This window comes from Marmota flaviventris, chromosome 10, assembly GCF_047511675.1.
Source record: "Marmota flaviventris isolate mMarFla1 chromosome 10, mMarFla1.hap1, whole genome shotgun sequence".
Lineage (NCBI taxonomy): Eukaryota > Metazoa > Chordata > Mammalia > Rodentia > Sciuridae > Marmota > Marmota flaviventris.
In genome coordinates, this window is record NC_092507.1 from 32,671,422 (window position 1) to 32,696,682 (window position 25,261).

General features: G+C 49.6%; 1 protein-coding gene across 1 annotated transcript in view; it reads right to left on the reverse strand.

Annotated features, from left to right (window-relative positions):
- Positions 1-3,323: 3,323 nt before the first annotated feature.
- Slc2a1 (solute carrier family 2 member 1) overlaps positions 3,324-25,261 on the reverse strand; it is a 30,564-nt gene continuing 8,626 nt past the window's right edge. Inside the window, exons 2-10 of the mRNA XM_027937203.3 lie at positions 21,038-21,133; positions 9,415-9,575; positions 8,998-9,238; positions 8,202-8,364; positions 7,924-8,111; positions 7,544-7,648; positions 6,993-7,094; positions 5,547-5,750; positions 3,324-5,188 (exon numbers count right to left, since the gene is read on the reverse strand). Coding sequence (XP_027793004.1) covers positions 4,988-5,188; positions 5,547-5,750; positions 6,993-7,094; positions 7,544-7,648; positions 7,924-8,111; positions 8,202-8,364; positions 8,998-9,238; positions 9,415-9,575; positions 21,038-21,133 — 1,461 coding nt within the window. The 3' untranslated portion in view covers positions 3,324-4,987. The remainder of the gene's footprint in view (positions 5,189-5,546; positions 5,751-6,992; positions 7,095-7,543; positions 7,649-7,923; positions 8,112-8,201; positions 8,365-8,997; positions 9,239-9,414; positions 9,576-21,037; positions 21,134-25,261) is intronic.

A 25,261-nucleotide genomic window follows, 5' to 3' on the forward strand; every position in this document is an offset into this window, starting at 1 on the left:
CTGCCTCGGCACCTGTGAACTTACTAGAAGTTTTGCCCTAAGATATATGTATGTTGTACTTCTTTCAGGTCTTTGCCCAAATATCACTCCCTTAGGGAGGGTCTTCAAGTGATTTCATCTAAAACTGACCCATAACCCCCTCATGGCCCTCACAATCCATCATCCTCTCTATTCCTAAATTGACTTTTTACCCCTGTAACACAAATCACCATTTGACTCCTTATTATACTTTATTAACAGAATGTAAGTTCCATGAATATGATTTTTTTTCTTACTGCTGCATCCCTGGCACCAGGTAAGTGCTTAAACACATGAAATGAAACTAAGGAAAATATTTCAGTTTTATGACAGGAAACAGCTTGCACTGGGAACCCTGCAGAAGGTGGTTTTAGGGGATACCAACCATCAAAGCTGGAGGAGACCTTAAAAATGGGAGAGAATCCTGGGAATTCATAGAAACTGTTGTGGTGAGTACTAGACTTCCTGAAACACAAGGAAGGGGGATTACGGTAACTCCAGCTGCATTACACATAGCTTATTTCACCTTCATATCACAACAGATGAGGAAACTGAAGATGGAAAAAGTGAAGTCACTTGCCCAAAGTTATTCAGCTAGCACAGCAGGAAGCTGAAATCAGCTGTTTGACGCTAGAAGTCATGTTGTTTCAAAGACACTAAGTAACACTGAATGCCAGGCAAAAAGTATGTACTCAGTTAAGTAACAATTGAAGGAAATAATATTTCAAAGAGAAAATGATATTTAATTTGGTCTCTTGAGACCAGACAACCTATGGACAGAACAAAGGAAAACAAGGAGAGAGGAACTTGAGCATAAAGATTTAGGGTAATACAGTTAGAGGGAAGAGCTGTCTGGGAAATACTAAATAATCTGCTTGGCTGGAGCTTAGGGTGTTGAAGGAGCACATTGGGAGACAAGGTCTATAAGGGCCAGAATATAATTGAAGAATTTGGGCTTTATCATGAGACAGTGTTGAACATTAAGCAATAGAGTATTATGATAAAAATACTGCTTTATGGGGCTGGGGTTGTGGCTCAGGGGCAGAGCACTTACTTAGTGTGAGGTACTGGGTTTGATCCTCAGCACCACATGTAAATAAATAAAAAAGGTACATCAACAACTAAAAAACATTTTTAAAAAGAATACTGCTTTGGTAAAGTCACTGGGAGTGCCAAGGAAATATATGGAGTACCAAAAAATATATATTTGTTGCACTAATCTCATAGTCTATTCTCACTGACACCTGAAAGGTTGATGTTAAATCCTGCCCTGATTTAAGAGTTCACCCAAGAACCACTAGTTGGCAGCAGTGTGCCAATTAATGGATGAGCCAGGTCCCCAACTGGTAATTTCTCCAGAGGATCATTCCTTGGGCCGTGACTAGGTGTGATCACCTGGTGGAAAACAGTAGTAGTGGGAGGGCAACATGTACAGAGGGGATCTTAAAGACCCAGTGGGAATGGAGAATGTGGAGGTCAGAGGCTAGAATGGCTGATGGCTGGAGGATATGGGAGTGGAGAGGGGGCAGTCGTGAGAGATGGATTATGAGTGGCCTTGAGTTCCCAGATTCAGAAAGCTGGACGTCGTGAGGGAAATGGGGTATAAGTAGAAGAGGTATAAGTAGAAATAATGGGGTATAAGTAGAAAGGTGTATAAGTAGAAGAGAGACATAACTAATTTTCATTTTAGAAAGATCACTAAAACTGTAATGTGGAGAACGAGGGGAAAGAGGAAGCAGAGAGAAGAGTAGAGGCTGATCCTGAGAAAGAGGATGAATGGTCCACACTATGGCCAGTATGTCAATAGACATAGGTGTCAGATTTGTAGGGGATTTAAGAAATAAAAATCACAGAACGAGAAAGAAGTCATTTAGAATGTAGTTTTGATAAAAGAGGATAAATATTCTTTATTAGTAAATACACCTTCTCAATTGGGTTTTCTGCCTAAAACAGCGCTGGAAGGACTAAGATTATGAAAGTTCTTTTAAATCTCTAGTCCATTCATTCAACAATCTCCACCAGATTCTGTGTTGGAAACAAATCCTATACTTTGAGGAAAGGGCTTTGATGCAGGGGATACAGGACGCCGAGGAGAGGACACTTGGGAGTCTAGGATCTCAGATTAAAACATCAAACGAAACTAAGGACCGGTGGGGAAAGAAAGGGGATCAGGGAGCAGCTCCGTTACCTATTGACCCTCTAGAAGTCACCTGATGCATGACAGGTATCCATGTGAGCGCCACTCCCCAGGACTTGCGGCGCTAAATAGCCACGTCCCTTCCTGCCAGAGTAAACCTCGCACCTCCAGAAGCCCTGCTTAGGCTGGGCTAGTCTGCAGCAGACGCGCCCGCGAGCCCGCCGCTCACCTCCCCACCGCGACTCCGATTGGTGGAGACTCCTCCTGGCCCCGCCCCTCGGCGAGTGACGGGAATAGGCTGAGGGAGTCGGTGCGCCACGGAAGGTCCGGCAGCGAGCAACGCCCCGGGGTTTGGGGAAGGTGGACCCTGGCCCCACTTTTTTGTTCACACACCGGGCAGGTTTGCAGTCCCCTGAGGGAGGGCGTCGGGTTGCGGAAGCGGCACCTCCCGGAGCATTCTGGGCCGCCGCGGGGGGCTAGCTGGGCCCTCTGCGCCTGCGCGTCGCCTCGCTTTGAGGAATCGCGGCGCTCTGGAGTGTTGATTGCGGTCTCTTGCAGAAGGGAACTGGGGAGGGGATTTTCGCATCTTTTCACACCCAGGTCTGGATCCCTGGGACTGGGAAGACCTGATTCTACTGACCTTCGAGGTCCACGGACGCGAGGGGAGCGGGCGAGCCCCTAACGCCAACTGTTTTACGGTATTTACTCCCTGCCGCCCTCCTCCCGCCGGTCCCCACATCCCTTTAGATCCGGCGGGAACAGCCGGTTGAGTTGCGCGGAAGGATTAAGAACCCTGGTAGCCTGGTTCCTTGTCTCGCTTGCACTGCCCCTCTGGGGGCCTCACTTGTACATAAAGTTTAGATCAGTCCTTCTAACAAGGGCTTGGGGACAGAGGATAAAGCTTCCTGTCACCTGGCCCCAGCCCCAGCCTCTTTATCTGTTAACCACCTTCCCCCAGGCTCTAGCAAGGCACACCCTTTCTCAGCCTTGTTCCTCATTTGTGTGATGGGGATGGAAAGTCCTCATACATTTTCTTTACCTAATGGTGATACAGACACTTCCATTTACCAAACCTGTTTTTCCTTCTCACCCCCTCCTTAAAACCTGGTCACACCAGAGTGTTTATAGTTTTGCCCATGTGCATTTATGAAGGAGAATTATCCTCAGATCTTGTTACCGAGTCTCTAGAGACAAATGTCCTTTGTGTTTTATTTCAGCTATTTTGAGTGTCTTTTGAATAATTCTGCAGACCCAGAGAAACCTAGTCAGTGCTTCTTTCCAGGACAGGTGGAAGAAACTTGGATTTGTGATAAAGGGTGGAAGGGCACAGTGTCAACAGGAAAGGAACAGATGAATGCTCTTAAAATTCAGGGGTGAAAGAGGAGGGTCAGAAGTCAGAGGAGGCAGTAGTATACAAACTGGAACCAGAGGGGACAATTCCAGAAGAAATACAGCTTGATAATTCACTGGGCTAACACAAAAAAAGAGTCCACTTTGTTTGAAGGTGGGGCATGGGGAAGGGGTTCTGAAGTGTGATTGTTAAAAGCAAGGGTTTTAAACATATTTGCTATTAGACTTAAGGCACATAACTTCTGTGAGCCCGTCACATGAAGATTCAGGCACCTACTTCACATTTAAGATAATTCATATCAAGCCTGAGCATCATGGTTGGCTCAGAGCTATTATTATTTGAACTCCAGCTATCAAATATATGATGGGAATACTTTGAATACCAAGATAAAGAAATTGTATTTTCTTTGGGTAATAAAAGAGATCATACAGATTTTTGAGCAATTAAAGGCCACATTGCCCAGAGGTGCTTGGAAGGGATGGGATCCTGAGCCAAAGTCCCAAGCCACTGCAGTGGTTGCAACTTTGCTTGTTTCTCTCATTCCCATCCAAACATCCCTATCCTCAATCCACAAGCATTTCAAAACCATGTTTCTAAAAACCAGCCATTTATATCTGTTTAGGTAAGTTACAGAAGGAGTGTGTTGGTGTATTTACAAGTTGGTTTGTCCAGATATACTATAACTTAGTGTCTGTATTTAATATTGACAACCAAAAAAATATATAAATATCTTCCATCTATACACAGCAGGGCAGGAGTGTCCATGTTTTCTTCAGCAGTGAGTTTTCGGCCTCCCATGGCCCTTCTTTCATGGTCATCATCTGGCCCTCAGTGCAGAGGAGACTAGAACCTGGCAGCCCAGTTTGGCCTTCCCCTCTCCTCCCTGCACTCCAGTGCTCCCAACTGGTCCCAGGCAAGGAAAGATTAATTTGAGTGGTTGGGTAGGAAGAGATGGGAATAGGCAAATCCTAAAATGGAGCCCGATCCCTAAGGTGGAGAGATCCAGGTCTGCAGAAAGAGGTGGCCACAACCACCTCCTGGGGTTGAAGCCTCATAGTTCATAGTTCAATTAGTGTGTCCTTGATCATAGGTCCAGCCCTACAGATTAGCTTGGTGAAAAAGGCAAGTGTCTGGACAGGGCTTGGCCCCTACCCTCAGGCACTGAACCACTCAGGGTGAAGCCTGGGGTGTGGGGACAAAAGACTCTGGCTGATAAAAAAATAATAACAAAATCAGTAATAAAAAAAATTATAAAACCTGTTGCTTGTCTGAATAGATTTAAGCAACAGTCTTGCTTTCGTTAAAATCCTGGAGCCATTAAAGTCCTGAATATTCTGCTGGACATCATTGCTGGCTGAAGAAAGGAGCCCCAGACCCGGCTTGACTGAGATCTGTCAGTTTGGAAGTCTGTCCAGTTATCTGTGCTCCAGAGAGATTCTTGGGGCTGTTGGGAACAGGCCGGGCTGGGGGCGTGGAGCACCTCACACTTGGGAATCAGCCCCTAGAGGGTGGAACAGCTCCTCAGGTGTCTTGTCACTTTGGCTGGCTCCCCCCTGCCGGAAGCCAGAGGCAATCTCATCGAAGGTCCGGCCTTTAGTCTCGGGAACTTTGAAGTAGGTGAAGATGAAGAACAGAATCAGGAGCACAGTGAAGATGATGAAGACGTAGGGACCACACAGTTGCTGGAAGATACACAGACATGTTAGAGGTCATGACCCTATATTCCTGGCTGCAGGACTTTGGATAAGTCACTTTACCTCTAGGTTTCTGATCTGATAAAGGAAACATATCCATGTACCACTCAGGAATGCTGTAATAATTAAATGAGATTGCTTATACCTGGCATGGGACAGGCTCTATGAATATGATTCAATGCTAAGGAAAGAACCTAGAATTGTTCACAGCCAGGTAACCTGGACTTCTGAGCCCAAGTTTCTTTCTCAGCATGATTTCTGATTAAAATATTGAGAGAGCACTTTGCACATGAGGTCATACATGTAGGTGATAAAATGATGAGGATTGAGCAATGGGGGTTCTCACCTCCACGTACTGGAAGCACATGCCCACAATGAAATTTGAGGTCCAATTGGAGAAGCCAGCGACGGCAAATGCAGCTGGGCGTGGACCCTGGCTGAAGAGTTCAGCCACGATGAACCATGGGATCGGGCCAGGGCCCACTTCAAAGAAGGCCACAAAGCCAAAAATGGCCACGATACTCAGATAGGACATCCAGGGCAGCTGCTCCTGTTGAGGAAGTTGGGGAATGGGGGTGGTGGTGGAGAGGTTAGACTGGGTTGTAATGACTCCTTAGAGGAAATCAGCTCCAAGGGCCCCAGCTCTGGGCTGGAAGGCAGGAGACCTGGGGTGCTGATTCTGGATACACCATATGACATGGGTACCCTGTGTTGGGTCTTGGTTTGTAAATGTTATAATGCTGCATATAATCATTCTTTTTTAGGAGGTCATGATAGAAAAATTAAAAGACTTTGGTTCAGATCTTAGATCTGTTGTTCATCATCCCCTCAACAATCATTGGATTTCCCCAAGTTTAGCTGTACGAGTGTAATGCACAGGGGTTGACAAATGAGTGTTTGTGCATGTGAGGGCCTGGTATAGGTAATCACAGAGGTTAGTCTCAGGCTTGGGGCCTGCACACCTGAGGTGGATGCCTAGCTTCATCATTGATCTGACATGGGACTTAGATTTCCTTACCCATGAAGTGGGAATACAGGTTGAGCATCCCTAATCTGAAACCTGAAATTCAAAGTGCTCCAAATCAATATTTTTGAGCACTGCTGACATGATATCACAAATGGAAAATTCCACACCTGACCTCATATAGTGACTAATCATAGTCAAAATGTAAGCACACTCAAAGTATTGTATAAAGTTGACTATAAGATGCATATGAAAAATGAATTTCATGTTTCCATTTGGGTACCATCCCTAAGACAGCTCAATCTGTATATGTACATATTCAAAAATCCAAAAATATCTGAAATCCAGAACACTTCTGGTATGGGCATTTCAGATAAGGGATACTCAACCTGTAATGGCTGAACTGCATCTCTGAGTAGTGTGAACTGTGCGAGACAGGTATGTTTCTACATCTCTGTGGTGGGGAGGGTAATATTTTTAGGGTATTTGTGAAGATGAATTGAGTCTACATGTGAAAGCTTTGAAAGGTTCAATTCAGGGCAGGCAAGGCATTTCTCTGGGGAGATGAGAGCTTGGGGTCTGAGGCCAGAGGTGCTGTGTTGAGAAACTCAATCAAGGAGAAGAAAGTTCAAGACCCGATGTGAGTGGGATAAAAGGAGACAACCTCAAGAGCCAGAAGATCAGGCCCTGGCCCAGGGAGCAGAACCAGGGAGAGTTTAGTCCCATGTAGCCTGTCAGGCTGGGGCTGACACAGGCACTTTGGGATCTAAGCCCAGATGGATTTCCCATATCCCCAGCCACTTTACCCTCCAGAACATGGCCACTTACCAGCAGGGCCAGGGCGATGGTCATGAGCACAGCACAGCCTGCCATGCCAGCCAGGCCTATGAGGTGCAGGGTCCGCCGGCCAGCTCGCTCCACCACAAACAGCTGTGGGCAGAGAGAGTGTGAGTGTCACCCTTGCCTGGTGTCTCTCACAGCTCACCACCCAGAATTTAGTCAATAGTGGGGAAAGCCACATGGCACTGCACAGACCGGGGGGTGGGGAGAGGGCTGGGGGAGACAGCACCTCCTCCTTCCTAGGGCTCTATTTGGGACCAGATAAGAGGGTGAGGGCAAAGAGCTAACTCTAGAGCCCAATAGCAGTACAAGGTGGCCCTAGCGACCAGACAGCTGAGCATCCTGGCTGTGACCTTTGGAGAGCATCCATGTCAGCTTATCAGTAATGAACCTCACAAGATGTTGAGGATGAAATGAGAGAACGCTTAGGGAGCACATGACACATGCCTGGCTCCCAGCAAATGCTGTCAGTTCTATCATGGGCCCCTGAGGCTCTGAGCTGTACCCTGGCTGCAGACCAACAACAAGCAAAGACTCACCGATACGACAGTGAAGGCTGTATTGACAATGCCTGAGCCGATGGTGGCATACACAGGCTGCTGCACTCCTGCCTTCTCGAAGATGCTTGTAGAGTAGTAGAACACCTGCCAGGCAGAGAGATTGTTGGGTTTTGGCTAGGTGCTGTGGCCCTTCCCTTGCCTCTGCACCAGTAGATGCAGGATAAAGTGTGAGTAAGGAATGAAGGGGACAAATACTACTGCTCAGAGGACACTGCACCAGTAACTTTAAGGCTTTTGGCTCTAAAGGGAAGCTTCTTGGGCAGATGCTTGCTTATTATTTTGTTTGACTTAATTCATAGCACACACTTGAGCCTGGGGCTTGGCTGGAGCCACAGGAAGGGGTGGGTGGGGGTACTCACAGCATTGATGCCCGACAGCTGCTGGGACAGCTGCAGCACCACGGCAATGAGGATGGGCTGGCGGTAGGCGGGAGAGCGGAACAACTCCAGGATGGTGACCTTCTTCTCCCGCATCATTTGCCGACTCTCCTCCTTCATCTCCTGCAGGTCACGGGTCACATCAGCTGTTCCGCGCAGCTTCTTCAGCACTAGTGGGACGAGAGAAGGTGGGGTGGCTCGGAATGGGGGCAAAGGCTAGGGCTCATGGGGCAGGGAGGAGGGCAGGGCCCGGCCCGTACCACTCTTGGCCCGATTCTCCTCGTTGCGGTTGATGAGCAGGAAGCGGGGGCTCTCGGGGCAGAAGGGCAGCAGGATGCACTGCATCAGGGCTGGGATGAAGATGATGCTCAGCAGTAAGGGCCACAGTTCCTCGTTGCCCAAGATGGAGTCCAGGCCGAACACCTGGGGGAAGCCGGGGCTGTGAGCGCCCCTGTCCTGGCCCCTATTCCCATGCCAACCCACCACAGTGGCCTTCCCTGCTTGGTATCAGCCACTGCTTTAAGGAAAGAGCTCCAGTTATGGAGGCTCTGCCACTAATGTGAGGCCTGACCTCCACTGAACATTAATTTCCTCATTTGTAAGGTGGGGAAAGTAGGACCCAATACCACATTACTGGGAGGACAAATGACAATGCTACAAATGTGTCTGGCATAAAGTATGGGGGGTGCTACTCTCTCATGGGCAGACTCTGGGGATGGACAGAGAAGCTTTTTGATGAGAGGTACAGTATGCACAAGGGCCTGCCAGCTTGGAGGCATGAGAGATCCCACATGTTAAACAGTGGGGTCCCCTGTGGTTGGAGGCTGAGTGAGAAGAATGAGAAGCCGGAGGGAATGCTCCTTGGTTAGGAAGGCCCATGGGAGGTTTGCAAGTGGCAGTGTGTTCTCTGGGAACTGTGTACCATGAGGTTGTCCTTCGCAGGGCTCTAGAAGGCTGGGTGGAGGTCTAGTTGAAGCCTGGCTGGACTCAGACCTGAGGACCACTAAAGCCATGGATGGGGGCAGTGCTAGGCAGGCAGACCCGGCCCTGACTTACCTGAGCAATGAGGATGCCAACAACGATGCCCAGCTGGTGCAGGGTGCCCAGGGCCCCACGAAGAGCTGTGGGTGACACCTCCCCCACGTACATGGGCACAAAGCCTGTGGTCAGGCCACAATACACACCGATGATGAAGCGGCCCAAGATAAGCATCTCAAAGGACTTGCCCAGTTTCGAGAAGCCCATGAGCACAGCAGACACAAAGGCCAGAAGGTTCATCATCAGCATCGAGTTCCTCCTGGGGGTGGGGTCACAGGTCAGGTGGGTCCCTGGATTCCCTGACACCCCAAGGGCTGGGCCATAGGTAAAACCCTAGAACAGGCAGAGAAGTCTCCCCCCACCCCTTCCTGCTAGGACTCCCTGGACAGGAAGACATGGGCTCCCCAAAAGCAGGGCCAGGACCCTCTTACTCACCGGCCAAAGCGGTTAACAAAGAGGCCCACAGAGAAGGAGCCAATCATGCCTCCAACAGAGAAGATGGCCACCGAGAGGGACCAGAGTGTGGTAAGTGTGGTGGGCAAGATGGGCTCCCCATAGCGGTGGATCCATGTCTGGTTGTAGAACTCCTCGATCACCTGCAGGAGAGAAGCAGCTTCGGTGAGTGGGTGAGGCCAGGGCCCATACTCCCCTAGCTCGGAGAACTCCATTTTACCACAGAATGCTGAAAGGCCCAGGGCCTAGTTTTGTTGCAAACTTACTGCATGTTCTTGAACCAAGTCCCTTCTTTTGGGGGTTTGGGAGGGGCTCAGTTTCCTTAGGCAAGAAACATGGGCTGGACTCCATCTCTGAGAGCCAGCTCTCACCTTTCCTCTAAGGCGTGGTTCCCAGTGCTCTGTGGTTTCACATGTTCAACATGACTTGCTGAGGATGGTGGCAAATGATAGAGGAGCAAGTTCAGGCACAGAGCAGAGACACACAGGGAGAAAATGCTTCTTCTCACATGTCTCTTCTCTTCTGCTCTTGGTGCCCTAGGGCCCCAGCTCCTGCCCTGGGGCCTCTCCCCAACCTCCTGCTAGGGAGGAAGCACAGCTAGACAGACAGGTTCTGCCATTCTGGTGGCCCTGTGGGAAGTGCAGGCTCACTGAATTTGCATTTAGGGCCTGGCATAACCAACTTATATCACTCTTCAGATGTGCTCACAAAACTGACTCTGTCACATTCTGCCTTCCAAGTCCAACTCCTTTGGGGCTGGTCTGTGAGTGCTAGCCTAAAGAACCCATGGCCTCTTTCCCTCTCCAGGTGCTCCGCTGGGAGGTTTAGGGAAAGGATACAGACAGGGAAACAGTTCCAGGAACTGGAGACACCTGTCCTTGTACAGGCCTGCCCACAAGCCCTATCCCCACCCCTGGCAGAGTAGATGTGGCTGGCACAGGCAGCCCTAGTTCTGAGCACGCTCACCATGCTCTCGGGCAACACCGACCCACATCTAGCGCACATGTAGCCAGGCTCAGGCCCAACTAATAAGAGACAGCTTCCTGTGCACACAGCCCATAACATATACACTTAAGCTCATCTAATCTGAGGATTCCTAGCTTTAACCTGTCACAAACCTGCATGCCCCTCCTTCCCTTGCAGCTTGTAGCTCACATTCAATCTCAAGTTAACCTAGCCTGACATCCTCCCCAGCTGTGTACCGCAGACCCTTCATTCTCTGTCGTCCCTGCTTGTGGTCCTCCCTACTCCTCTCAAGCCATAGAGGAAGAGGAGGTGGTAGGTAGCTACTCTTGCCAAAGGGGAAATGGAGAGAGCCCTGGAATGCTCACTAACCGTCTTCATCCCTGCACTGATGCCAGGACTTGTCAAGTCTAGAGACATTCAGTAGAGGCTAGGCTCCAGGGAGTTGGCATAACTGGGAGGGGAGGGCAGTCCTAAGGATCTACTTATCTGTTCCAGGGAAGCCAGACAGTGCAATGATTAGGAACATGGGCTCTGAATCGGAACACAACCAAATTCAGATCTCAGCTCCAGTCTTTATTTCCAATATGACTGTGGGCAAGTTATTTCATCTGAGTTCCAATTGTCTCATCTCTAAACTGCAGATGTTAGCAATTCAATCACACATCACTTAACAACAGGGATACACTCTGAGAACTGTGTCATTAGACAACTTCATTGCTGTGCAAACATCACAGAGTGCACTTAATGCAAGCTTATAGATGGTGCAGGCCCACCACTAGATGTGGCCTCTTGCTACAACAGAGGCATGGTGGACATGTGATGCAGGAGGTTGCTGCCAGCGTCACACAGCAGTCGGTCTTACAGCAAACATTTTTTTAATAAGTAGAGGGAGTACTCTCTAAAATAACAATAGAAAATAGAATAAACACATAAACCAGTAACATAGTCATTTACTATCATCATCATAACACAGTATTACATACTATACTTAATTGTACGTGCTGTGCTTTTTTACTACTTGACAGGTTGTTTATAGTACCACCACCAATTCTTCAGTCCCATTATAATCTTATGGGACCACCATTGTATATGTAGCCTATCACTGACCAAAACATCATTATGTGGTACATGACTATACCACTTCACAGTACTATAGGGAAATAGTGAAATGCACTTACAGTCCTCTCACAAAGCCTGGCACTATCACCCCTAAAGTCAACCTACCACACACTGGTACTGGCCCCAAGCCGTGCAGACCTCCCACAAAGCCTAACTAAGCCTTTATGCCACATTTTGGAATCAAGTCTCCTGCTAGGGATCAATCCAGCCTCCCTGCCTACTGTCCTCTGCCCTTTCCTCTACTCTCAAAGCACAGGCCACACCTTCGCTCTTTGTATGATTTCTCCGCCCTTCCCTGCCTTTGGATGCGTTACTCCTGCCTTTGAGATTCAACTCCAAGATTTCCTTGACTCCCAGGACTTTGTCTTCCCTGAGTACAGGGACCAAGAGCCAATGTCAGGGATACCTATAGGTGAATACAGGAATCAATGAATAGAGGGTCTTAGGTTCTTATCCTAGAAGCCCTTGATTCTGCTGGGGGGCAGAGACAAGACAGATTTTAACAAAACACAAAGTGCTTGTGTTTTTCAAGGGACTAGCTGGGAACAGTAATGCTCCATTTAATATCAGAATTTGCAGAGAACAAGCTGTTCTAGATAAGGGAACTATACAGATAAATGACGCTCGCCCCTCCGTGGACCCAAACTTTCCTGACCCACCATCAGATTGGAAGTCTTTCTTCCTTCTGTCACTCTCACTGAATAACCAGACCTACCAGCTGGGTTCAAGCACAGTGGTGTCCTTGGGTCTCTCTCAGGCACAAGGAGAGATGTTTGTCCCTGCCTGAAGGCTTTTCATTTCTGCAATCCAAAGGTCTCAGGGTCTTCTCCCACCCCTCTGTTTCACAGGCTGGTCTCACACAATTTTCTACACTCCTTCTAAAATTTGCCAAGAAATCAGCTAATGTAAATTGAATTATGTGCAAAGAAAGTAAATAAGGCCAGGTACTGTGGTATACATCTATAATCCCAGCAACTTGGTAAGCTGAGGCAGGAGGATCACAAGTTTGAGGCCAGTCTCTGCAACTTAGGGAGACCTCAAAATAGAACTGGGGATGTAGTTTAGTGGTAGAGTGCACCTTGGGCTCAATCCCCAGTACAAGAAAAGATTAACTAAGTACCAAGTAAGGACTTAACTATATCTACCTGAGCTAAAGGATGTGACACTGAGATCTCTAACTCTACTTGAGGTGGTGAGGCAGCAGGTAAGAGGACCACAGGTAAAGAGGTGTTCCCAGAGCCCCCATCCTAGGTTAAGTCTCCTTAACAGTCAGAGGTAACAACCTTATCCCAAGCTAGCTCCTCCACACTCACCAGCCCCTCTGCTGCTCAGACCACTTTACTGGAATAAGCAAGGGGGAGCAGCCTGCTTCATTTACTTCAATCTTGCCCCCTGACTCATCTTCTCAGCCCCAAACCAGCAGTACTTCCTGGCCAGGCTGAGGCTGGGCAGGAGGCTTCTGCTTCTGAATGTGGAACTTGACATTTCTAGAAAGAAGCTGCCCTGGGTTTGCATTCCTGCTGATGGTTTGAAGGCTTTGTGTCCCCTCCTCCTGTGGGGAGCCATATGGGGCTCCAAGCTGACGGTTGGCCAGGAAAGGCAGGGGATACCTGAAGAATCACAAGACTTCTACATGGGTAAAAGTTCTGGGGTCACCTTTTCCAGTCATCCCTCAGCATCCCTCCTAGAAGTGTCTGGTACCCCTTGGGGAAGAAGATCCTATTGCCTACTTCCCTAACAGGATCTCACAGAGCAGTCTCCCAATTCCCTAAGCAGCCTCTTCAACCCTGGCTCATGTTTGAGGCGAGACCCAGCACCAGCCAGCTCCAGAGGCTCTCACCTTATGTGCCCATTACAAGCCTGCTTGTCACAAGTCTTGATCCTACTACTGCTACCATATCCAGCCGTCTCCAGGTCCTACTGATTCTGTCTCCTGATTAGTCCTATTTCTCTACCCATACAGCACCTGCCCTAGGTCTCACTTGGATTCTGCTTCTGACTCTTCCATCCCTCAAGGCCAGATCCCATTTCCCACAATTCATTATTCTTCAGCATGGCAGTCAGAGCCCTGCAGGACAACTATTATCAGTCAGCCCTCCATTCCTCCTCTGCTCTCTTCCCAGCCCATTCACACCCTTTCTACCCTGCTTCGGAAGCTGGGTAAGTGGATGCATGCTGGGCAGAAATGGAAGGTCCTGGTCAGGTTGAGAGGGGACTGACATGGCATTAGTCTGTTGAGAGGCTATGAGAGATCTCTGTGCTAGCCCCTCACTGAGCACAAAGGTCAAAGAGAGCTGGGGGCAGCCAGCTCAGTGCAGCCAAGGGCCCTGGGATGGGGTAGTGTGCAGGCAATGGCTATTTCTCACTCAGCTGCTGTCCTGGGCGGGGGAGGGAGGCCCATGTATTCCTATGGGCATCTTTGGAATCCCTGCCGCCACCCTCCACCAGGCCCAAGCAATCGCGGGTGAGGACCATGCTTCTGCCTTAGCTACAGAGGAAGTTCTCACTTCCTCTCCCTGTCCGGAAGGTGTCCGTAAAGGAGCATGAGGCGGAGTGTGCCATTTGGCACTGGAACGAGCTGTCACTTTGGCTGTCTTAGAGAGAGGCCACCACCTACAAAGGAGCAGGAGGGACAAGGTTTCTGTTTTTGTATAGCCAGGAGACGAATCACTACCCTAATCATAACACAGGATAAGGAAGAACCTGAGGGAACGAGGGGCCTGCTTCGGGGACCCCAGCAGGCCGTAGCCCCAGAGGGCAAAGGCCCTGGTTTTCTAGGCTTCTGAGAATAAGACCTATGGCAGTGGATTTCCTGTCTGTGGACAGGAAAACTGTATACGTCAAAGTGATCTAGAGCAGGGACTGGCCACATTTCATGTAAAAGATCAGGTTGGGTCTGTGAACCACAAATGACCCCTGTTTTACTTCCAACCCTTTAAAATTGTGAACCCATTCTTAACTTATGAGCCATATACAAACAGGCTGCTGGCTGGACTTGGCCTGCCTGCTGACCCCTGATCTAGGATTCTAGACTATTGCCAAGAGGTTCATTTGGGAACCTCCAACTGGTCTTACCATCCTCCTCTAGATACCCCTCTAACCTAGGAGGGCTGGGTCTTCTACCTCACCCCCAATAGGGCTCCCTCTTACCCTCCTTCCTCTTTTCTAGTTGTTATATGGAGATGAAGGGGTTAAACAGCCAGCAGGCTGTCAGCTCTGGTTAGAAGGAGGAAAGGGCCAGTTTGTCCAGTTCAGTCCCCCAGCCTGGCCTTGACCCCTGTTCCCAGCTTTTTGCTCCCTCTTAGTAGGGGCTGGCCCTAGCATTTCCCCTCCCCCTAGCTCTCAGCTCAGAGTGTATGGCTCCATAGTAACTCAGACACCCCAGAGTCAGCTGGGAGTTCAGAGCCAAATGTTCCAGGTGGGGTTGGACAGATGGGTAGCTCAAACTAGTCCCCTGGGGCCTCTCTCTAGGGTCTGGGGAAGAAATAGGCAAGTTGAAGCTAGAAGCTGGACCCAAAACCACAACAGAGATTGGACCACCTAGGTTCTTCTTCTGGAAGAGCAAGACATGGCCTGCCTCCAAATCAAGGCCAGACCTTTGCTCTGGCTGTAGTGACCTTTCATTGGTCCATGGCCTCCAGGGTCTTCCTCACAAATGCAGGACCTTAATTTCACTTTGACAGCCCCATCTAAAGCCCTGCTCAGCCCTCAGGATGAAGTGTCACTGCCACCCACACTATGACTCATATGCCTGCCCTTCCTCTGGTAGACACGGCAGCTTCCCCCACACAACCTGGACACCCCAATACTCCATGCTTTCATTTGAGCCTTTTTTGCTTACACTTAATCAGCTCTTGGCCAATGTGGATACTTCTCTGGAAAGCCTCCCCGAGGGCCACCCCTCCTTCCCAACTGCAGTGCTTCTCAAATGAGGGTGATTCTGTCCCTTCAGAAGACACCTGTCTAGGTCCAGGTCCACTTTGGCTGTCATACTAGTTATTGACAGTGATGGAGGCCAGGGATGCTGCTAAACATCCTAACAGTGCCCAGGACAGCCCCCACCCCAACACCAAAGGATTGCCCATTAGAAAGAGGCAACAGTGCTGAGGTTGAGAAACCCTGCTCTAGGGCCAAGCACCCTCTCTGCTCCAACTTTTCCATATGCAGCTAACTGCAAGGTTCTGTGTGCTCACTCTAGGCTTAGCTTCAACACAGAGGGTCTGATTTACCTGTTGCTGTAGCCCAGCATAGGAATAGAGGGAGACAGGGTGATTACTAATTGCTAACAAGTCATGAATCTGACTGAGGGACTTAAGATGATGGGGCTGTGACAGGGTGTGATGGTGTAAGAGATTGTGCAACTGAGTATGGGAAACAGTTGAGACGTCTGTACATGACTGGGCTTGACTCATCTCCGAGCTCAGAACATGAGGCCAGCTGAGTGCCAGCTGTAGGTATGTCCAACGGTGTTTAGGTGCCCAGCTCTGATCACACCCAACTTCCATAGTGGTCAAGAACACAGACGGAAGCCAGACTCCATGGATTCAAATTCCAGCTCTGCCTTATTAGCTGTGTGTCTTTGGTTTAGGTGCTCAACATCTCTGTGCCCCACTTTCTTTTATGGTAACTATTTAGTGGGGTTATTGTAAGGAACAACTGAATTACCATTTCTAAAGCACTTAGAACAACGTTGGACACTAGGTAAATAAGATGTAAGAGTTGTGGTGACAGGTGCAGGAAAAAAGAGACCCAGAATTCTGGATCTTTATATAGAACTTGGAACCCAGCTAAACTGAGGGGGCAGTGGGCTCAGGTTGAGAGGCAGGTCTCACCCCCAGCCTGGTTCAATTCTCTCACTCACAAAGCGGGCTCAGCTCAGGCCATCTCACCTCTACGCATATCTCACCTTCCACTGTCAAACAAGGAGGTTTGATCTGTGGGCATCAGGCTCCTCCCAGCCATCACTCTGGGTTCTGAGAAGGCCTCCCTGCAAACACGCTTCACACTGTCCCTTGGTAAGGACCTGATGATGGTTTCTTTGTGGGCATTAGTCATCTCTGGGGTGAGCTGGCGACTGGGGAGGGGAAAGGCAATTCTTAGATCAGCTGTGGGGGGATCAGGAAGACCTCCCTCTGTGGCTGGGCTTGCCTCTTCCACCTCCTTCCCCCTCCTTTAGGGAGAGGGGACACATGGCAGGGATGTCACCTTTGCTCACAGGGTAGGGCAGGGAAAGGATGCAGTGAGGCCTGCTTCCACCTCTGGTTCAATCCTTTGCTCTCCTGGGCCCTCCCCTAGACTTGGTTTCCTCAACTACAGGAGGAAGAAGATCATCAGCCCTACCTGCCTAACAGGGCTGCTGGGAGGAGGTAATTGAAGGGAAGGTGCTTTGTAAACATTTAAGATAGTATCATGATTAATTAGCCACTTCCAGAAGGAAGCCCTTTGGGCCTCTTTTATGGCAGAGAAGAAGCTTCTGGTAATGAGCAGCAGAACTGACTTCCCCACAACTGGTGGGCAAAGTCTCCTGTCAAGAGTCACTGCCAATCCAATGATGTTTTCTAAGAAAAGTGTTTCTGGACAGAAGGGAAGTCCCATGCCAGTGAGCAAGACCCCATCAGGGAGCAAGCACTTCATGCCATCGCATCTCTACAGGTTTGCTGGTCCCTGGCCCTCCTTCTCTGGAATTCAATGCACCTTCAAGGTCTAACTTGGCTGCAAATCCTTCATACAGCCCTGCCTATTTTTCCCATCCTCCCCGCCCCAGCACAATTATTCCCTCCTATTTGCTTTCACAGCACCCTGAAGCCCTCTGTTAATTATATAGTCAACCCCCAGAATCTGTGAGTTTAACCAACTGAGGATCATAAATATTTGAAAAATAAAAATTGCTTTTGCACTTAACATGTATAAACCTTTCCTTTCATATCATCATTCCCTAAACAATCCGACTCCTCCATGCCACACACAGCATTTACATTGTATTAGGGTAAGTGACCTAGAGATGGTTTAAAGTACGTGGGAGGATTTGTGTAGGTTATCTGCAAATACAACGCCATTGTGTACATTTGAACTTGAACATTCAAAGATTTTGGAATCTGTAGGAGGTCCTGGAACCAGTCCCCGTCACATGGATTCCTAGGGATGACTGTACTCTGGTTTTACGAGGGGTAGTGCCACCACTCTGCATGGGGAGTCCTCAGAGGGCAGAGACAGGGCCCGGCTCAGACCACATAAGACAGCCATGAGGTCCAGAATGTGCCCAGTGCCTTCACAGGTGTGTCCCTTCCTGCTGCCTAGGCCAGTATGGGGCACAGCACGGGCACTTGGTAAGCCATTCTGAATGACAGAGTTGGCAGAATTGAATCCCTGTATCTTCCTGGGACAGTGCCTTCAGGTCTACCAGGCCCAGTGGCCACTCTACCTTGTTCTACACCTCGGCTCTGAGCTGTGCTTTGTTCCTTCCTCTTTCATCCTTCTATTCTCTCTTCACATGTTAAAATGATCACTTCTAATCTGTTCCTGTCAGAAAATGCCAGAGAAGTTTGTAAGTGCAAATGTAATCATTCCAAACACGTGTGTGCTTGCCAGAAAACACCGCTAGATTTCTGTATGTTCTCAAGGCTGGTTTCTGGAGTGACCTTTGGACCTGTGTCCCCAAATACTCCCATAAATGCAGTTTACAGCCTCAGCTGGGCCCCCTGTGCTGGTCACCTGTACTTCTATGGCACCCTGGTCAGCTATCTTGCCCACTGCCTACCACAGCGCTAACCTTTAGCCAACTTCTGATTAGATAAGAAGCTTCAAGGATTAGAGAACTTCTTTCTAGATTTGGTCACATTTTCTTAGTCCCTTCTGGACAAATGCAGCCCCTTAGCTCCTGCTCTAACCCATCTGCCTCCTCAGGACCCCACCTCACTTCCTGATCTTCCCCCTTTCCTCATCTACCGGTTTCAAAATGAAACGAAAAACAATCCTAGCCTTATAATCCCTCCAGCTACACAGTCTCTTCTCCGGGCATCTGACAGCATTCCCTCACTTCATTCATCTACTCACATTGACCACGGGCAACTACTACCCCAGGCACCGTTCTAGGCACTAAGGACACAGCAGTGAACACAAAACACCCTGGTTCTTCAAGACCTCACGTCTTCCCCTTTCGAGGCTCCTATCTCTGGGTTTTAGATATCACCTTTTATGCTCCTTCTGCTCCTCTCTTCTGTAACTGGGGATGTTCTCAGGGGTTTCACCCTGGGTTCCTTTTTTATTCTAGTCTCCCTGGGAGATCTTCCTACTCCCATTTGGACACCAGTGACCAACTCTCAACTCCTCTCCAGACGGCATCTAAGAACCTTGTGTCCCAGCACCTCCCACATTCCCCAGAGGTGTCCCACTGAACCTCAATTCCTGCACGTCCCATGACACCTACCGGCTGCTCCCCTGCCTGCTCCTCTCTGATACCCCGTGTCGCCTGAACTGATGACCCAGTCCTATCCATTCCTCCTCCGGAGGATGCCACAGCAGCCTTCCCACTAATGTCCCTGGCTTTGCTCTCACATTCTCAGATCCATCCCACCACTCCAGGAGCCTGAATCCGTTTCCTGAGATGCAGATGTGGTTCTGCCTACCCTCTTTCATGGGTCCCGACCATTCTCCCTCTGAAGCCCCTCCTCCACATGCCCAATCTAGCTGTGCCACACCATTCTGGTGGTTACTTGTTTTACAGATCAAACTCACCCACAAAGCCCACAGTAGTCCAGCCCCGGTTTACTCAGAGGTCAGCACCTTTGGCTCCCCAATTTTCCCTCTCCTCCCATCCTCCTGGCGACACAGCAAACTAAACACTTAACTAAATGCTGGCTCTCTCTCCTCTGGGTCTTTTCCTCTCTCCTTTGTAGACCTTCTGTCAACCCACCCTGTTCTGTTCCTGGACACCTCTCCATCTTGACCTTGGAGTCCTAGTTCTGTCATTCACTCACTTTGTGACCACTGTCAAGACATCACTCAATCCAGTTCCCAGCTTCAGCTATGCATCACAGTTAGGAAGCTTTTTACTCAATACCCAAACAGCATCCCAGACCAATTAAACCAGAATCTGGGGGTGCCCAGGGGACCTCAATGTGCAACCAAGGTGGCGAGCTCCGCCTCTCTGCCTCTGCTTTCCACTGCCTTACAGACAGTTCCATCTAGAAGGATTTCAGAAGGGAGCCAGCTCAAAAGCACACACCTTGGCAGGAGCTGTGCAGAACACTTAGCAAAAACAGCACTTGGGATTGTTCCAGGCCGGGGCCCACAGTCGCCATGTCAGGCAAGCTTGGAAAAGTTCTGTCAGGACCGCTGCAGCTGAGCATGACTCAGCAGGCCTGGCCTTCCTGGTGACCTGCTCCCCAGCATTGGGCGTGGCCCCCACAGCCACCCTGTCTGCCCTCTTGGAAGAAGCCCAGCTCTGATTCCACACACTGCCTGGTCCCCCAAACAGGCCCCCTGTCCTCAGGAGTCTGCCACCCTCATTTTCTAGCCTCACCCCTCTGGACAGTGAACGTGGTCCTGACTGGAAGACCAGGCACTCTCACTCCAACCTCTCGGTGAGGGTATGAATTTTTTAAATGACAGGGCAGTTGGTTACAGAGACAGCCTGAGGCTGTGGAAACAGCAGAGCTTGGCTTCTGACTCTACCATTCACTGGCTGTGTGTCCTTGGGCCTGGTGGATATTTCATCAGCCTGGACCTCGCTTTCCGGGTCTATAAAGTGGAAATCACCACTCATCCTCATAAATATATGCAAAATAGCCAGTACAGGAGGGACTCGGTTATAATCTCCTTTCCTGCCCAGACTCTCTTTTCCTTTTCCCCCTAAAGCAAGTTGGTGGGGCTAGAGATCACTGCCAGCATCCCTTCTAGTCTTGACATGCCAATGAACAAGTGAGGGCAGATCTGGGATGTGCTGTGGGGAGAAAGAAGTCAGACCTCCAACCCATGTGGTACCCTAAGGCAAGACATGAATTTTTGCTTCGCCTGACGCGGTCTCCTGGGGGACGAAGCGGTTTCAACCTGGAATCAGATGCCTTAAAAGAGAGCGCACTAAGTGTGGATGGGGTGTGAGCACAGGCTGGGGGACCACCTAGTGGGGAGGTGTTGGATACCAACTCTGTCTCTGACTAGCTGGGTGACCCTGGGTAGGAGTCTCCTCTTTGGCCATTTTCCTCACCTGTGGGATAAGGAGGGATGATGGTCTGTCTGCCTACCTGGCTGTCTCAAGTGAGATAAATACCAGGAAAGCCCTTGGTGGTCCGAGAATGCCCTATGAACACAGCATCATTACAACAAGTGCTGTTCTGATTATAATAAATGTCCATGTTGTGTGAGAAAATTGGTCAAGATGACCTATAAAGACCCCAGGATTCCGTGGACCCTGAGATTCTAGAATCCTGGCTGGGGAGTCAGACAGGAGTCAATGCTCAGGAGTGACACCCAGGTGACAATGTGAGTATGGGGCCAAGAACAAGGACAGTATAGCACTTACCTTCTGGGGGGCATTGATGACTCCAGTGTTGTAGCCAAACTGCAGGGATCCAAGTACTGCCCCTCCCACGGCCAGCATGAGACGGCCAGTCACCTTCTGCAGAGAGACAAAGCACACGGTTACAGGTGTGTCCAGGCCCACGATACTATAGGGCAAGGCCTGGGCTGGCAGGATCCCTCGTTCAGGTATCTTGCCCGACTCCTGGCACCACACCCATCCCTCTTCCAGGAAACTCGGACATTTCCTGACCTCGGGTGCCTAAACCAGCCCAGCAGACTTCTAGACCTTTTCCTGGGGAGAGAGAGGAATCAGGGTCTTCTCTCTCTGAAGCATGGTCTTGGTGACACAGGGAGAGGCTTTGGATTCTCTGAGGGTCTCTCCTGGTGGGGCCATGCTTGGAATACAGGTAGCCCCAGACTTGATTGGGAGGCTCAGAACCAACTCTCCTATGCAAGCAGGTCCAAATTACATGAAAGGAACAGCAGAGATGGAGGAAGCACCCTGGATTTGGAGCCAAAGGTGCTGACCTCTGAGTCCCGCCCATCTGCCTATGTGCTCTGTGAATTCCAGCAGGCTAGGTCACCCTGCCCATTACTCCTCCTTCCCTCCATTTGCTTGTCTGCAAAATAGGTACAGACACACTTGTCAGCACTGGATACCTAGTCCTGCCCTGCCCTCCCCTTCCCACCTCTCAGTGAGCCCCGAGAAGGGAAGACGTGTTCAAGGGCCTGCTGCAGAGCCAGGGATGGAACCCAGGGCTCTGGACTCCCCATTCAGTACCCCTCACAGCAGCACCCCCAAACCAGGAGCTTCCCAGAGTTATTGGAACACAGATAACACACCAACCAGACCTGTGTTTTGGCAAAGTACATGATGCAAGGTGAGTAAGTGTGTTGGGCAGCAAATGTTTCTAAGGGGCAAAGGGCTGGAGAAGAAAAAGGCTGGTAGGCTCTGTTCCCTGGACACAGAAGGCAGAGGGAGGGGTAGAGGCCAGCAGGTGAAAGGGCCCTGCTTACACATAGGTGAGAGGCCAACGAGGTGTCCACCTGGCTAGAGAAAGGTAGAGGACTCATTCTGCCTTTTAAAACAAAGAAACCAAGAAACATTAGGCAGACCCTTAACTGCTGGGAGAATGGAGTTGGGGAGCATGCCAAAGAAATGGCTGGCTCCCACCTGTCACCATGCCTACACCACCCAGGGCTGGCACTGCAGGTAGGGAAGAGAAGCTTGCATCTTGGGCCACAGGATAGTCTGGAGAAAACTCCATGATAGTGGAGGATAGTCTCAGCCCAGCCATGGCCTTGCTGGGGGTCTCTGCGCCATAGTTGCCCCACAGGAAGTCTCTGGGCTTCCTTCTTGCTTCAAGATCACCACAGATAACATGGGGCATAGCTGCTAAGCAGACAGGTTCCTAGTACTTTTTTTTTCATTCACTAGAAGCCTACAGGGCAAGGATTGCAAAAGCCACGGTTCTCATATCAGAGACTGAGAAAGAGGAAGGAGGCTTTACTGCCCAAGTGCACAGCTCGGAGCCCACTACACATCAGAACACGGGCCTTCCTTCCACTGTCTGTCTCCCCTCCTTGGTTAACTTCTGACATGCAGGGAGCTTTCCTCCTGCCATGAGCCATCTCATTCCTTCTAAATCTTGTCTTTAATGACCCAACTAAAAGGCAATTTCACACACAATCTCTGGCACTGTACCCTGAAGTCTATCTTCTCTCAACTTCCTAGGAAGCCTTTAGACTTGGGGCTGCCAGTTGAATGCGCAATGAGCATGTGACAAACCTTTGGTGGGACCCAGTCAAGATAGGGTTAAACTCAGGTCCTCAGGTGACCACTGGTATTGAAGAGGCTGTGATGAGGTGGTATCACTAGGATGACTCAACAGTGACTGGGTGTGATACTTATGGTAGGGAAGATATGTATTGTTCTACTGCAAATTGAAATGGAAATAAAACTAGCAATGCAAATCTGTGATTTAATGAGATGTGGCAGATTTGTGGCGTGGAATACACAAGAATAAAGCTCTTTAAGTACTGTTTAGGACACTCTTCAAATGAAGTGTTAAAAAGCAGGCTTCAGAGAAGTGTTAGATGCTACCTTTTGTGTAAACAAACAAACCAAACCCACCAAAGTTGGTGGGGCTAGGGACTATTCATATTTACTTCAAAGAATGCACATGAAGGGTAACATTATGCCTCAGGGGACCCAGGTGGCCAGGGATGTGGTGAAAGTGAGACTTCAATTTATACCCTTTTGAACATTTTTGAATTCTGAACCATGTGAATGGATTACCTATGCAAAGTAAAGTTTTTACATGCCCTATGATTTCCTATTATTTGGAACACAGCAATTTAAATAGAAATACTAAAAGAAAAACAATGCAGATAAACCATGGTTCTGGCAAAAGTCATGCTGATGAAGCATAAATGAAAGACTCACAGCCTGCCTGAGGCACTTATTGTTATTACTATAGGCCTTGTTTTATTGAATCCCAGCTCTAATGTTCCAAGGGTCCTTGGGCTTCTGAAGTCACTCTTGGATCCCAGTGGAGCAGCTGCTCAATTGGCACTGCGGACTGGTGGGAGGCAAGGACAAAACCTCTGCAGGACTTTGTCATTGGCAGGTCAAGGTCAAACTCCACATTAGAAAACCTGCCTACCAGGCCCTGGAGTATGGCCATATCCATCCAGGTAGGCTGCTGCATTAGAACTCACTAAAATACTCAGTGACCCGTGCTCCAGGCCCTGTGCTGGGACTGGGGCCTGGAATCAAACAGGCTCTCGTCCTGACGTAAGGAAAGGGCCAGCAGGTCATTGGAGGGCCAGCGGGGAGACAGATGAAGACATGAGGCTAGTGTGTGGTCCAGGCTTTAACAGGGGTGGTATGAGGAACTGACAGAGCCCTGTAGGGAGAGACTTCTAATCAAAAGATGAGTTCCGAGGAGGTGACACTGGAGTTAGACCATGAAGGACAAGCAGAGTCTGCCAAGTAGGAAACAAAGGCAAGACTACATTCCTGGTAGACAGAACAGTATGTGCAGGGGGAGAAATGGGGGCCGATACAGCCAGTAAGAAACAGATGCTCGGACTGGCTACATGTGAGTTGCAAGTGTGGAACGGGGTCCCTGTTCCTTGGTAGGCACACGGCACTGAGCCCAGTCACATACCCCTGCTCCCACCACACTCAGCTTAATCGTGGCTGGACCTGGAATCAGGGGACTCTGGCTCAATTTCAGTGAACTACTTCTTGCCCTGCCTCTGGACCTTGGATTTCTCACCTGGGAAATGGGAATAATGTTCCTTTCTTAAGGGGCTGCTATTGAATTCTGTATTGGTGCCATTGTGGAGAAGAGTGGAGTTCCTTCAGCAAGTGTTTTCTGAATTAGGGAAGGACAGGAAGTCACCTCAATCGGGCCACCACTGGCCCATGTGTCCCTGCTAGCCCATGACTAAAACTGAAGCGTAGAAATGAAGTCCATTTATTCAGCATGTATTTATTTGGGTGTCAAGCTCATATAATGGTGAGGACTTAGAGAGGGGATACAAAGGCAGAAAGAGTTCAAATCCTGACCGCCCCCCACCCTCAGTTCACCAAATGCTCAGCCTCCAGCATACAGAAGGTTATCTCATGTCCCCACTCCTAATCCTTCCTGTTCTGATTCTGGGGGTCTGAGGCCCACCGAAAGCTCTCCCTCTCCCAGAAGTCACTGATGAGGTATTAGCTTCAAGAACCTCTCCTCGGGCTGGGGATGTGGCTCAAGCGGTAGCACGCTCGCCTGGCATGCGTGCGGCCCGGGTTCGATCCTCAGCACCACATACAAACAAAGATGTTGAGTCTGCCGAGAACTAAAAAATAAATATTAAAAAAAAAAAAAATTCTCTAAAAAAAAAAAAGAACCTCTCCTCCCACGCACTGGGAGGGTGGGTGACCCTGGCCATGTTGCATAAGTTGCTAAACTCACAGTGGCCTTTTGACCTCTGCCTGCGTGCCCTTCCTGGGCATAGCAGCCTGGTCCCGGGCTTGCCCTACAGCAGGCTCTCAGTCAATATTGGCAGAGGGAGTGCACGAGGCACTGCCTGCTCAAGAGACAGGGTGTGCCCTGAGGTAGGCGGGTCCTAATCCAGCAACATCCAGACGTCACTCCACCTCATCATCCACCTCATCATCCACCTCATCCTCCCACAGCTTCCTGCAATTTCCCAAGGTGCAAGGAGCACT